Source organism: Patiria miniata, unplaced genomic scaffold, assembly GCF_015706575.1.
Source record: "Patiria miniata isolate m_02_andy unplaced genomic scaffold, ASM1570657v1 HiC_scaffold_5, whole genome shotgun sequence".
NCBI classification, from domain to species: Eukaryota; Metazoa; Echinodermata; class Asteroidea; order Valvatida; family Asterinidae; genus Patiria; species Patiria miniata.
In genome coordinates, this window is record NW_024037072.1 from 37,956,534 (window position 1) to 37,971,729 (window position 15,196).

Below are 15,196 nucleotides of genomic sequence, written 5' to 3' on the forward strand. Positions count from 1 at the left end.
TGTGTCGGAGGTACTCAGACAGATTATTATTTTTTTTTTACTTTTAAAGTTTTCAGTTAAAAGTAACAGCTGAACTGTTGATCACTGATACCAATGAACTATATTTCAATAAAATACATATAATAGACTTCAAAAGGATACATGTTTCATGTGGCATTTGGATTTTTGAGGTTTTGGCAGTGAGACTTATAATTCCTTACAACTGCCCTAATAATAATGTTAGGTTGCATAGTGCCGCCTTTTGTTCACACACACATAAATTGTTGTCTATAATAACCAGTAGCCCATGTATAACATTGTAATTTAATAAGAGAATAATGGTGTGCTTGGCCAGTTTTAAACACTCTGTTTTAAGACCGGTTGGAGTCTGGGTGCTGAGAACTTCAACCGGTCTCAAACATAGTATTTAATACCGGCCAAACACATATTATTCCCATTCATAAAATACCTTTTTGGTCAAAAAATCAAAACTTTTCTATCCAAAAGTCAAAACAATGCAAAAATTATAAATTTCCACCTATTTTGTTCAACACTGTTACTTCATGTTTTTTTTAAACATCCCTCTGGCTATATTATGGTGTATCCATGTCGTTAAGAAGTCCTTACATGTATATGGTGATTGGCACGCGCGCCACGCGTACTGCGTGACGTGGCGCAGAATGCAGCTGTGCCGGTGTAGTGTGAATTTAGGACTATGAAATACTGACTCACTGGTACATGTAGTATTGCGCTTGGCTACTTGAGCATTGTGAACATTGAAGATCAACTAATAAAACGGTATAAAAAGGCACTGGATTTCGTAGGAGTCCAAATTTCATGTGACATTGGAAAAATGTTTAAGACAAGCCAGCCGGTCTTTATCAACCATTTAAAACTGGCCATGTGACTGTTTTAGGTATTTATGAATACTATTTGATCCATGGGCGTCGTGAGGGGGGGGGCAAGGGGGGGCACTTGCCCCCCCCCCCCCCCGGAAAAGCAAAAAAAAAAAAAAAAAAGGAAGAAAAAAAAGAAAAAAGAAAAAAGAAAGAAAAAAAGGCGCGAAGACAAAGTGGTGTAAATTTAATGAGTGGGGGGGGGGGGGGGGGGAGGCAAAATGTCCCTGCCCCCCCCCCCTAAAACTGATAAATCGAAAATGTGTTGAGAAATACAAGCATTTTTTGGCAAAAATTTTGTGTGCCCCCCTCTAGAAAAAATCCTGGCGACGCCCATGTATTTGATGAATCTATATAAAAGCTTGTACAGGAACTAAAGAGTAAAAACAATTCTCTCCTTGTTTTCCTAGGTATTGCATCGAGCGTGTGTACCGAGAGAGGCAGATCTATGGCTGTCATCCCAGAGAGTTGACAGAGTGTGCCTTTGACATTGTCACCTCTAGTTCCGTGGGCTTGATTCCCGACGCGGAGATTCTTCACATCGTGTCTGAAATCATCAATGAATTCCCTGCATTGCAGGTGAGATAACGCTTTACTGACCACACTTTTGTCCGTGCACAATGCTGTTCTTAATAGCTCATGTACATGTACTGCCCACAGACTGCTTTTTAATTTTGTTGGAAAAAGTATTAAATTGCTTTGAAACATTGGGCAAATCGTAGCCGCAGGGTGCAGGAGAATAATAAATTGAGCACCAAATTGAGAAGGATGGCCTCGGGAGTGTGGCTGGCTGGCTTGGGGCCGATTTCGTGAAACTTGTCTTATCTTGCGACTCATCTTAGGACTTAAGACGCATCCTAAGACCGATTTCACGAAGTCTATCTTAAGCAAGACGCATCAAAACTTCCAATTTGATTGCTGTTTCATGTTTGTTTATACCGCTTGACAAAACAGTCGTTCAAAAAAAATGCGCAAAACCAACTTTCCACGCGCATGCATAGAACACTAAATTTAGCCAGAAAAAGTACTCTACTCAATAAATTTCACACGAAAGGTACAATGTAGGTCTACACAAGATACGATAAAGTAATTCTTGCTCCCCGTTTTATTACCGTATTTTAAAAAGTTGACTAGGTGTTTGCGTATAATTAAATTTTGTAAATGAGCTAGTTTTAATATAACTACCCACGTATCAGAAATCTTTTCAAATCTGTTTCTACAGTGGTTTTCTTCCTCGAAACTATAACTCTAGGCGGACACTTGTCTTTAATGGCAATGATTTCCAGATGATATACAAATTAACGCAAGCATTAATGAGATAAGATGACCCTCAGACCGATCTTAAGTTAAGAAGAGTTCAGCCGCATTGCTAAGGAAGTTAGGATGTGTGGAATTCGTCTTAAGTTTGGCAAAATCGATCCCAGGACGTGTCGCGAGTTAAGACGAGTTACCCTTCCTAAGACGCGTCATGGAGGTTTCATAAAATCGGCCCCAGATGATCCCTGCCATGCCTGCAGTAAACATAAAACCTAGCAACTTATCATTTGCAGATGTTGACATGTATTAAACTGAACCAACTATCATGATATTCCTCAAGTGGAAGAATTGTAATGACAACAAACTTTAATAAATTAAAAAACCAACTCTTTGTGAAATCTTAACACGTGAACTTGTATGATCTGCTTTTAAAAACTTTCATGATATCTTAGAAACTTGAAAAACTGGGCACATAGCCTCTAAAAGAGAGACTGTGTGGATTTTTAATTGGAGACCTGACTTCATACAGTCATGAAAATATGGATAAACAATGTCCTAAAAGCTTCTCAAATTGTATTGGTTGCTTCGTGCCTTGATGATTCTAAACTTCTTTAGTCGCGTTCACAAGTACACGTATGTGCACACAAAGAAAGCTTTGTCCATACATTTGTGCATTGGTAAATATTCACGTCATATGTCAGAGGTCAAAAGGACAACTTGCTGGGTGTTCTCTGACTCTATATCCGGATAAGATATTGAAGCAGTGTTCACACTAACAGCCAAAGTTTTCTTGTTTTTTCACAGGCACGTAACTACTCCATCCGACTAAACCACACCTCCCTGCTCACGGCCGTCCTAAACCACTGTGGAATTCCCGGCGATAAACACCACGAGGTCTATAAGATCCTCAGCGACGCTCGCACAGAGAAGCTGACCAAGCTTCAGATACAGACCCGGCTCTGCAGCATGTCACTGTCTGAACAACAGGTTAGCCAAATTTGGTATTGAAATTGAAGTTTATTTCAACTGTGTTCAGATTTAGATAATTTAAAATATTGAAACCAAGCAGAATCTGTGGGTGAAGTGTTATAAAACAAATATTGAACGCTTTATTTTGTGGTGAAGTAAAACTAGCCTCCCTCGGTGATCCATGGAACATTCTATTTTCCCTCGGCTTCGCTTCGGGAAAATAAAATGTCCATGGATCACCTCGGGAGGCTAGTTTTACTACACCACTCGAAGCATTCAATATTTGTATAATATGCGTACGCATACACAGTGTGAAACAACAGTATGGTCGACAGCGGTAACAAGCAGCTAAACGTATGTGAACATGTATCCGCCAAGATGTGAACCCTTTCTAATAACTGATTATGTGTACCGATTCACATGTCCCTGTCCCATGGATCCTGTCCCAATTTCATGAAAAGTTTGATGTTTACGAAAGAGTTGACCCAAACCAAATAGTCTCTCCTTTTGTGTCTACCATATCTCTGAAATGTTAATGGCACATGGTATGCACTCTTTCATGGGACATCAAGCCCCATGTAAAAAAACAAGGTGCTGGGCTGTTCATCGTTCTCAATCTTGCAAGATCTTCCCAACGTCTCGGTTGATTATGGAAGGTGAGGGTTATTGGTATAACCATGTAAATGTCTGAAAACATGCCTACAACATTGTTGAAGACCTTTATAGACCATTATCATGTTGCGGCCATTTGGATTTTTCCCATTCATATCAATGCAACCAAAGCGAGGCTGGAAGGAAAAATAGTCTGGTTCTTTTTTGCACAAAAACCAGTATCATTCCGACTGTTACTGGATATGGGGAACACGACTGAAATGGTGGCAGCATGATAAAGGTGTATTGTGGCCTTAGATTTAGCGGCTCTGATCTATTGCCATTCTGTTTCAGGTTCGGAATTTGTACAGCTACATCGAGCTTGAGGGTCACCACAGCAAAGTGGCCGGTGCCCTGAAGTCACTGGTAAACTGCAAAGGGCCGAGCGGTTCCATGGTCAAACAGGGACTGCATGAGCTGGAAGCTATCATATCACAGGCACAGGTCTTTGGCATCAGACTGGAGGTGAGTCTATTGGGCCATGACATGCCCGAGAGAGGACATCTACAGACATCTCAGTACTCCACTGGTGGAATGCTATCATTTTGCGAATACAATAGAAACAAGGAGAAGAACAGTAGAAAAAGTGCAACGCATTGCAACCTGAGTTACAATGTGTATTTTGAACAAGTTGCAACTTGCAATGCGTCTTATGATCCATTTTATGAAACTTGCGATGTGTTCAATGCGTGGTAAGTTCCTTGAAAATGGCTTAAAGGGAAAATACAACATTTGCAAACATCAAAAAATAAATCTACCAAATTATTAGGAAATACCTTGCTGGACTGTTAGTGAATGACAGTCTAAAGCATCCTGTAAAATCATGGCACCTGGTGTACTGTCATTTTCAAGAAAAGTGGTATTTTTGTATCAATTTCCAACACTGGTCGGCTGACCAGCGTTGGAAAAACCTGGCTTTTTTCAAATACTTGCCCCAATTGACCATATTTAGTTCTAAGTCTGCATTTGTTTGCAATCGATTACACACCTGTGAATGGGTACAAGCCAGCCAGATTGGTTCCCTGACCTTACAATTCCCCAACGTCTATATATTGCTCAGTCTCATCTTAAATGGAGTCAGGGAACCAGACTACAGGAAAATGATTGTTTTTATTGGTTTTTATAGCATCTACGAACCCAAAACGTCAAAAAAGTCAGTGTAACAATATTTGCTATAAAATACTAACCTCCCAAATCCATCCATTTCTGAAAATTACAACAAAAACAAATGATATATATTCCCTTTAAAACACATTGCAAGTTACACCGTCTAGTGCTCATCGCAAAATAAGAAGCGTTCTTTTCTTAGCCAGTTTTATGCCCTAAAAACTACATAAACGAGACTATAATACCGAGACCATGTGTGTAAAGTTTTAAATGGAAAATGCATTGAAGTAAATATGAATTATCCTGGAAAATTGCAGTTGCAATTTCAAAGTAGCTATACAGTCCACCGCGGGCTTGTTTTCCCTTAAAACTGCATCACACGTCCGCCATTTTGTTTTACGTTTTAAAAACATTTCGAGAGGAGATCCGACGACATTTTGTTGAATATCAGACGACTATTTACTGTACGCAGAATAAATACATGTAACAGTCACCATGTTGTGCTATAAATACGCCTACGATGTTGCGCACTTACGTATCGCATCGTAGTGATATATAACGCGTCACAGCGCTGCAATGCATTGTAAGTTACAATGAGTTTTGCGAAATCAGGTGCTGGTACTGGTACTTTGCTTCAGTCCTCGTCCTTTTCACGGAACTAGACTGAGTGGAAATCAGTCAAGCAAACACCATAACAATCCTAATCAGAAAGAAACAGATGTTTTCTTCCCAAAAGTCTCCCACTAAATTACAGAAATCACAGATTGACTAAAGCCTTCCAGGTAGACATGACAGATTATTAATTGATATTCATTGGATCTTTGCGGTAAATGGCAAGTGTGACAATTTGCCTGTCGGCATTGAATGACAGAAAGTCGTCCTTTCCTTCCTTTGCAATTTTCAAAAGTCCTCTGCCTTGCATTAATCCTTTTATCTCGTATCATTGAATGGAAAGTTCATCTGAAGCTATGTTCTTTGATTGATAAACAACTCACTTGATTAATATACACAACCAGCAGAATTGGAACAATTGGCAATTTCGATGCAAACTAATTACTGTAGTTGCGCTCAGAATGACAAAGTAACGGAACTGGTATTAATTCGGAGGGATTTGTAGCAAGTGGCTTGATTGAAAGTCTTCTTCAGATTATACTTGATGACGGCAACAAGCGAAAGTACATCTCAGTGGATATCAGTCAAGCAAACACCATAACATTCCTAATCAGAAAGAAACAGACATTCTCTCACCAAAAGTCTCCCAATGAATTACAGAGATCACATATTGACTAAAGCCCTTCGGGTAGACATGACAGATTAATTGATTTTCATTGGATCTTTCCTTTAATTTGCAAGCATGACAATTTACCTATCGGCATTGAATGGCAGAAAGCCGTCCCTTCCTTCCTTTGCAATTTTCAAAGGTCCTCTGCCTTGCATTAATCCTTTTATCTCGTATCATTGAATGGAAAGTTAATCTGAAGCTATGTTCTTTGTTTGATAAACAACTCACTTGATTAATATACACAACCAGCAGAATTGGAACAATTGGCAATTTCGATGCAAACTAATTACTGTAGTTGTGCTCAGAATGACAAAGTAACGGAACTGTTATTAATTCGGAGGGATTTGTAGCAAGTGGCTTGATTGAAATTCTTCTCCAGATTAGACTTGATGACGGCAACAAGGGAAAGTACATCTCAGTGGAAATCAGTCAAGCAAACACCATAACAATCCTAATCAGAAAGAAACAGACGTTCTCTTCCCAAAAGTCTCCCAGTGAATTACAGAGATCACATAATGACTATAAAGCCCTTGAGGTAGACATGACAGATTAATTGATTTTCATTGGATCTTTCCTGTAAATTGCAAGCGTGACCATTTACCTATTGGCATTGAATGGCAGAAAGCCGTCCCTTCCTTCCTTTGCAATTATCAAAAGTCCTCTGCCTTGCATTAATCCTTTTATCTCGTATCATTGAATGGAAAGTTAATCTGAAGCTATGTTCTTTGATTGATAAACAACTCACTTGATTAATATACACAACCAACAGAATTGGAACAATTGGCAATTTCGATGCAAACTAATTACTGTAGTTGTGCTCAGAATGACAAAGTAACAGAATTGTTATTAATTCGGAGGGATTTGTAGCAAGTGGCTTGATTGAAATTCTTCTCCAGATTAGACTTGATGACGGCAACAAGGGAAAGTACTTCTCAGTGGAAATCAGTCAAGCAAACACCATAACATTCGTAATCAGAAAGAAACAGACGTTCTCTTCCCAGAAAGTCTCCCAGTGAATTACAGAGATCACATATTGACTAAAGACCTTCGGGTAGACATGACAGATTAAACGATATTCATTAGATCTTTCAGGTAACTTGCAAGTGTGACGATTTAACTGTCGGCATTGAATGGCAGAAAGCCGTCCCTTCCTTCCTTTGCAATTTTCAAAAGTCCTCTGCCTTGCATTAATCCTTTTATCTCACTGTTATTGAATGGAAAGTTCATGTGAAACTACGTTCTTTGATTGATAAACAACTTCATTTGTTAAATGTGCACAACCAGCAGAATTGGAACAATTGGCAATTTCGATGCAAACTAATTACTGTAGTTGTGCTCAGAACGACAAAGTAACGGAAGTGTTATTGCTATAAAAGAGGGATTTGTAGCAAGTGGCTTGATTGAAATTCTGCTTTAGATTATATTTGATGATGGCAACAAGGGAAGTTACATCTCAGTTGACATTAAACAATTGTTGCCTGCTGTGACAGGGTCCATGGTGTTTTGTACCCGAGGGTGCAAATGGCACCCGAGGCAAAGCCAAGGGTGCCATTTGTCCCCGAGGGTGTACAAAACCCATGGACGCCGTCACAGCAGGCAACCATTGTTTTGTTATACCACGGTAATAGATTACAGCTGTCCAATTCTGTTACTGGTAACGTCTGAAACTGTGGGTCTCTTCTATTGGCGAACTATTCGCACAGAATTTTTACCATATTTGTCTTCGTGCTGATGCTGTTCTTTTCAAATATCATATTTCTGATCTCGTCTTTGGAACAAGAGAGAAACCTCTTCTTTGGAGGGGACCTGTTGTCATCTGCCGACATTAATTCAGTGAAATTACGGCGAAATTGGCACAGTTAAAAAAAACAGACGAACAAAAAAGCAGACAAACCCCGTGGGGTACATCACTCGTGTACCACGGCGTACATCGCTCATGCGTTTTTGTGGCATGTCACATGCAGTGGCGTCGCCAAGGGGGGGCCAGGGGGGGCACGTGCCCCCCCTGGAAAACCTAGTGCCCCCCGAGTGCCCCCCCATCTGAGATTTGGGTTGGTAAAAAATATATATATATTTTGTTATATTCAACTCCCATCATCTGAGTTGGTTAAATAGCAATTTCTGGAGATATCTTCAGATCGAATTTAGCATCAAATGTGGCACCATTTTGCATCTAGCCCATCCTCCGTATGCGAAAATTTTCCAAAGGGGAGGGGGCCCCTCCCCTTAGACCCCTCCCCCAGGACGGCGATCCGTATCCACCTAAGTGCCCCCCATCAAATGCTGGTGCCCCCCCTGTGCCCCCCCAGACTGAAAAGTCTGGTGACGCCACTGGTCACATGATCCACTCTTGACCAATAGAAATTCACAATCTATTACCGTGTTATAACAATTAATTTTGTTTCCAAACATTAATCACTCGGCCTTTGTTTCACAATTTTGTTTTTTGCCGTCTTGCATAAGAAATTGTTTGTTCTGATAAGAAACTTCGAGAAAACAGGCTATTAGGGTGGTATAAATTGGGGCAGTTTGCCTCGGACTTTGAAACAACTTTGGATGGACAGGCTCTTTTTAAGAGATCGGATTCTTTTAATCATGTTGTTAATTGTTGTCCTTTGTAGATGATTGTTACGCTGAGCCTGGTCTACAACATCCACTGTTTCTCTGGGGTGATCTTTCAGTTCGTGGCCGAGTCCGTCCACCGCAAGAAAAAAACAGGAATGGATGTGCTGGCAGCTGGGGGCAGATATGATCAACTGGTAATGACCCACAAATCCTAAGCTTTATTTTACTCGCCAAAACTCATATACTTTGAAAAGGTTCAAGTATTCTGTTTAATTCAGTTTATATGTTCGTGATATACACTTTTATATGATTGTGTTTGAGTTTCCAGTTTTACATGCATTTTGCACTGCAGATTAAGAATCAAGCAGAAATTAACTGAAGTTTTGGGAAAAGTACATGTACTTGGAAAGTACTAATTGGAGTAGTTTCTTGTGTCTTACTTTTCACATGATTGCAAAAATCTGAAATTTATATTAGCAATGAACAACTTATCTATTGTTCATAATTTTTGGATTTGCACACAAAGTAGTTAAATACAGATGGCAGTAAGACCCGATAAACAATAGAGTTGTACACTGACTTATGTCAAACCCGAAACCCTTCAAATTGCCTATAAAATCTTCGATTTGCTATAGTGTAATCCGGCGAATGGAATTAGAAGTCATTTTTGAGGTGGTGCCACACTCACATGCATGCCGCACGCATTCTTAAAGACAAGGCGCGTGCGCATTTTGGTGACACAATTGGTGGAAGGAGCACAGAGTGCTTGCATACTACGTGAGCGCAACTCACACGAGCCTGGTGGTACCGCAGTGCCACCTCAGAAAATGACTGTTGCCTAATTAGTCTATACTATGTGTTAATGCTTATATCGTGGATCTGCAAAGTACACAATTTAGCTCAGCAAAAACAGAACACAAGCTGGAAGGTCATGTGATTTGTATTGATTAGGCCACACAAAAAAAGTCTCCGGTTTCTGGTATGGAGCTTGCCCAAAAAGTGGTGCGGTGACGCAGCTTTTTTTTTTTTTTTTACCTGTTTTTTTTGGCTTCAAATGTCGGCTGATGACTGCAAATGGTGCCCGACTAAACTTAGTGCAAATATTATGGGAGACCAGAGAGGCCACATAAAGCTTACTATTCTCGATCATAACCCCATCTAAAAACACGTTAAAATTGTGCAGCAGCAGGATTCCAGTCAAACCAGTGAGTTTGGCGGTTTTGAGACATCATGTTTCATTGAAAAAAAAACTTTTTCATTTTGCCGACGCGCATGGCTACGGCGACGCGCGCGCATACCAGAAACCGGAGACTTTTTTTTTTTGGCCTTATGATTGTTTGTCAGTTAATTTTTATTTTTTTAAATTTTTAAAATTTTTTTATAGTTCCTGTGTAGCAGCACCATGCAATACGGCCCTGACCACTTCTTCCCTGCCGTTGATAGTAATATAAAAGTTATTTATCGAAGCCTGTAATTGATGATAAATATCAATAAGATAAATAAATAAACAGCTTGAATTCTCCGTCTGTCTTTCCAGATTCAGATATTCAAGAAGCCATCTTCCCAGCAGCATCAGGTTTGTCCGTCGGCTGTTGGCATCAGCGTGTCGTTTGAGAAGATAGTATCAGCTGTGCTCCAAGACACATACATGTACAGCCTGTCAGAGACGGTATGTTATGAGTTAACCCCAAGGGCCGATTTCTTTGCATTGCTGAACAGTTTGCAGTTGTACTCACTATCTATATATAAAGTATAACATAATGCTCGTCGTAAGCACAATTATTGTGCTGGTTATGTGAATGCTTTAACATCCAAATATACTGATTTGCAACAGGACACAAATATAACATGGTTTGAGGGTGGACAGTCGATATTTGCTCCCCGAGGTATTGGAAGTTGACCCTCGGGAACTAGTTTGTTAACTTCCAATACCGAGGGGAGCTAATATCGACTATTCACCCGAAATAAACCATGTTACATTTGTATACTGTTGCAATACTGATAAACCATGTTATATTTGTATTCTTTGGTGAAACTTGTCCAGCTCACCAGAAGAATATTATTGCTCAACCTCAGAAAAGTTCATTTCGTTTGCAATACAGTAACTTCTAAGATTTTTAACCACATTGTGGACAATTTTGTTTTAGTACAGAGGGCATTTTGATTGTCCACAATATTCTCCAGTTCAGCATCATTGAGCTCGGGAAAACGCTAATTAACATTTACGTGTGCAACCATCTTTTCATGTGTAGCTAGGACGATGTTCGCTCATGCGTACAGTTCCAGTAGACTGTCGCATGGGTAACCTGTGCGACAGTCTACTACGCATGCGTATTTAGCCTGTGCGTGAATACTCGTGCGCGCACTTGGTAAACGGCAAAAATAACATCTGGCACGTGACGGTGAATGGACCAGTGAGAATTCGGTTCTCGGTCATGAATATGTATGAGGGATAGTAATAACTTCTGCCTAATAGCGTGCACCTTCCGTGCTTACTGTTCCCGGTCTCCACGAAATGGACAGGGCTCTGTCAGCCCAGAGCTCCTTCAAACTTGAATGAAATCAAGACTTGACAAGACCAAGATTGAAACCCAAATTTTGCCTGCAGACTTCAAGCAATGTCCATAAATCTTAGCCAGTTTAAGGCCGCTGATAATTTGTATCAACAACAATCAAATTCAAAAGATACTAAAATAAGAAACATGTAAAAATTCACATTGTGCCTTTAAACTAACAAAATGGACTGGAATGTAACATGCAAAACAAAGGACATAACAAAATGTCAAATGAATATCCAAAAAAAGGTAATACAATGTTGAACATTGAATGCCCATGACCACATCAAATTTCATATTGTGAGGATTTCAAGTCAAAGACAATAGGAGACAAACAAAACAAATTTAAAAACCTAATACATAATGAATCTGACAAACCTTTTAAAGGTACATCAATATTATTTGCTTTTTGTGCATTTTTTTTGTTTGAAGCAACAACATTGCTCAAATTCTTAAGAAGGTTGCATAATTAAACTCATTGAAGTTTCAGCTCATGAATACTATACATTTTGAGAAATCAGAGAAAATGTATGCGCAATGTATGGTGCCTGTACAGTGTTATGTTATCCATTATTGATATTCTATAATCTTTCCCTCCCCCCTCTCAGACTCCGAGTGTCTGTGATGTTCTCGTCTGTGCCATCGGCAGCAGCTCTTCCTACAAGGATAAGATCAAAGTTGTCCGAGATCTCTGGGCCAGCGGACTAAGAGCCGACATCCTCTATGATTCTACCATGGTGAGTGAACCATGCTTGAATGAAATGCAAGGTCTGTCCAGTCACGGACTCCATGTACATGTACCCCTCAACAGTCAAGTAGGGAGAAATGCACATGTACACCTCAACAGTTACGTAGGGAGAAATGCACATGTACACCTCAACAGTCACGTAGGGAGAAATGCACATGTACACCTCAACAGTCACGTAGGGAGAAATGCACTAGTACACCTCAACAGTCACGTAGGGAGAAATGCACTTGTACACCTCAACAGTCACGTAGGGAGAAATGCACATGTACACCTCAACAGTCACATAGGGAGAAATGCACATGTACCCCTTAACAGTCACGTAGGGAGAAATGCACATGTACCCCTCAACAGTCACGTAGGGAGAAATGCACATGTACCCCTCAACAGTCACGTAGGGAGAAATGCACATGTACCCCTCAACAGTCACATAGGGAGAAATGCACATGTACCCCTCAACAGTCACATAGGGAGAAATGCACACGTACACCTCAACAGTCACGTAGGGAGAAATGCACATGTACACCTCAACAGTTACGTAGGGAGAAATGCACATGTACACCTCAACAGTCACGTAGGGAGAAATGCACTAGTACACCTCAACAGTCACGTAGGGAGAAATGCACTTGTACACCTCAACAGTCACGTAGGGAGAAATGCACATGTACACCTCAACAGTCACATAGGGAGAAATGCACATGTACCCCTTAACAGTCACGTAGGGAGAAATGCACATGTACCCCTCAACAGTCACGTAGGGAGAAATGCACTTGTACACCTCAACAGTCACGTAGGGAGAAATGCACATGTACACCTCAACAGTCACATAGGGAGAAATGCACATGTACCCCTTAACAGTCACGTAGGGAGAAATGCACATGTACCCCTCAACAGTCACGTAGGGAGAAATGCACATGTACCCCTCAACAGTCACGTAGGGAGAAATGCACATGTACCCCTCAACAGTCACATAGGGAGAAATGCACACGTACACCTCAACAGTCACGTAGGGAGAAATGCACATGTACCCCTCAACAGTCACGTAGGGAGAAATGCACATGTACCCCTCAACAGTTACGTAGGGAGAAATGCACATGTACCCCTCAACAGTCACGTAGGGAGAAATGCACATGTACCCCTCAACAGTTACGTAGGGAGAATTAGAACAGTGGGAGGGTTACTTGAACACATTGCCGACATCGCCTGACACTCATGCATATCAGTGGCAGATCTTTAAGAGGGCTGGGGCTGTTAGGGGTCTAAGAACAAAAGGAAAATCAAGCAGAAAACACAGCAAATGCCTGCTACACCTCCCTCATGGTACCCCTCCCCCCCCCCTCCAAACCTGGATCCGCCCCTGCATATATGACCAAGGCTTTGTGTACATGTTCTACCGTAACCCCCGAGGACCGACACACAAAGGGAGAACAACAGATCCTGTCAGTCCTCGGGAGTTGGGTCTTTTGTTGGAAACGGTCCTCTGTAGTAGGTTTAAGTGCTTAGTCTATGGGAGTGTGTTATATTACAGGGACAAAGGGAAACACAAAGCATTGTCCTCGAGAGTATAGTAAAACAAGAGCGTGTGCACACTAGATATTTATTCCATACTTTCAAATTGTGATAATTACACACATATTAATATTAAATGAAATAAATAAACAGTTCACAATCAGCAAAAAGAATTTTTTTTATGTACAAAATTTATCAGAATTAGAAAGCATGGAGGCATTTTCAAGAAGCTGGAGCTTGTGTAGAAATACATTACAAAACAAAATTACAAGGAAAGACGATAAGGGAAAACAGAAAGAAAACATACTGGTCAACGCAAACATGACGGGGATCAAAAAGAGGACGACATATTTCAATTGCATTTATATGTTGTCTGATTTCTTTTCCTTCTTATATTTTACAATGTCAAAGCCTCTGGAAGAAATCCAAGATTACTGCCGTGCAGTCAGCATCAGCTATCTGGTTGTGTTGAAAGATCGCAACGAAACAGTCAAGGTAACGTGAAACTTGCTGGGTTTAGCGTATCGAGAGTTAAAGGCTAGGATCATGCATTGTAGGATCGTGCATTTTGTTCATTTCTAATAACAACACCACTCAAACTCCAAAGAAGAATGTTCAAAGCTTAACCTGTTGAAGTTTCAGCTCAGTGGATATTATACTTTTCCAGAAACTGTGAAAAAAATGCAAAAGGTTTTGATCACAAAACACAATTTTGTCCAAAGCACACTTTATTTTCCCCCAAAAATTGAATGATCGTTGGAAATCACCTACCTTTACTTGATTTCTTCCTTATGACAGCAAGCCAGATGGAATAATGTCAAGGGTTCTTTCGTACCAGTACGATCTTTAATCCAAGAAAGCTTTTTGATAATAATTCAGTAGGTTACTTTTGGGAAAATACAAGTGGTCCTGTAGGACTTTAAGGTTACTACTAAGGTAAGGTAAAGGTAAAGGTACCCCATAGCCATTGCTGGCCCTAGGGGCAGTGGGATGTTAGAGGTCCACCGTGTCTTGGGCGCGGCATCTGAGTGGCGGGGCCCAGTCCTCTCCTCTCGCTGTCTTACCTTCCTTGAACGAATCAGGTACCCATTTTACTGTTGGGTCGTCCGAGAGAGTTTTCCAGTTTTTGGTCCGAATAGAATTTGAACCACCAATCTTCCACTCCGTAGCTCCACGCTCTAACCGCGTGGCTACAAGGCCTCCAGAAGGTTGTTACTACTACAAAGTAAACGTCTCGGGTTTCCACACTGTTGGTTTGCAGTTTTGTCTTCACAAGTTTTTTGTTGCATTTCACAGATTCGTTTCTTTGACAAGGAGAAGCAAGTGACAGAGTACCGAGCTGATTTCCACAACGTTGTGGAAACTTTACATCAGATGATCAGCACAAGCAAGACGTAAGCCTACAATTTAGAACTTAAAATTTTGTGTCACCCAAACAAAATTTTGGGAAACACAAACAAGTCCACACATACTGAAATTTGCATCCTTGTGGAGACATTTCTTTGTTCTCGTGTACTAAAGTTTTCGAGTTGAAAGTACTGGTTTAAAATGCTCTTATTTTAACCAGAATTAATTTCCTTGGCTGAAATTCAGACTTAATATCCCTTTTCTAAAACTCTACCATTTGCGACAGATCAACATACCTTGGAAATTCCTCGTTTTTGAGTAAAATCCATGTAAA

The 15,196-nt window shown here is 40.5% G+C and overlaps 1 protein-coding gene across 3 annotated transcripts in view; it reads left to right on the forward strand.

Moving 5' to 3' along the window:
• Nucleotides 1-15,196, forward strand: part of LOC119740896 (eIF-2-alpha kinase GCN2-like) — a 64,913-nt gene that overhangs the window by 38,385 nt on the left and 11,332 nt on the right. For all 3 annotated transcript variants that reach the window (XM_038216368.1, XM_038216370.1, XM_038216369.1), the window contains exons 26-33: nt 1,286-1,454; nt 2,937-3,119; nt 4,047-4,217; nt 8,763-8,900; nt 10,244-10,375; nt 11,870-11,998; nt 13,927-14,010; nt 14,812-14,909. In XM_038216368.1, coding sequence (XP_038072296.1) covers nt 1,286-1,454; nt 2,937-3,119; nt 4,047-4,217; nt 8,763-8,900; nt 10,244-10,375; nt 11,870-11,998; nt 13,927-14,010; nt 14,812-14,909 — 1,104 coding nt within the window. The remainder of the gene's footprint in view (nt 1-1,285; nt 1,455-2,936; nt 3,120-4,046; nt 4,218-8,762; nt 8,901-10,243; nt 10,376-11,869; nt 11,999-13,926; nt 14,011-14,811; nt 14,910-15,196) is intronic.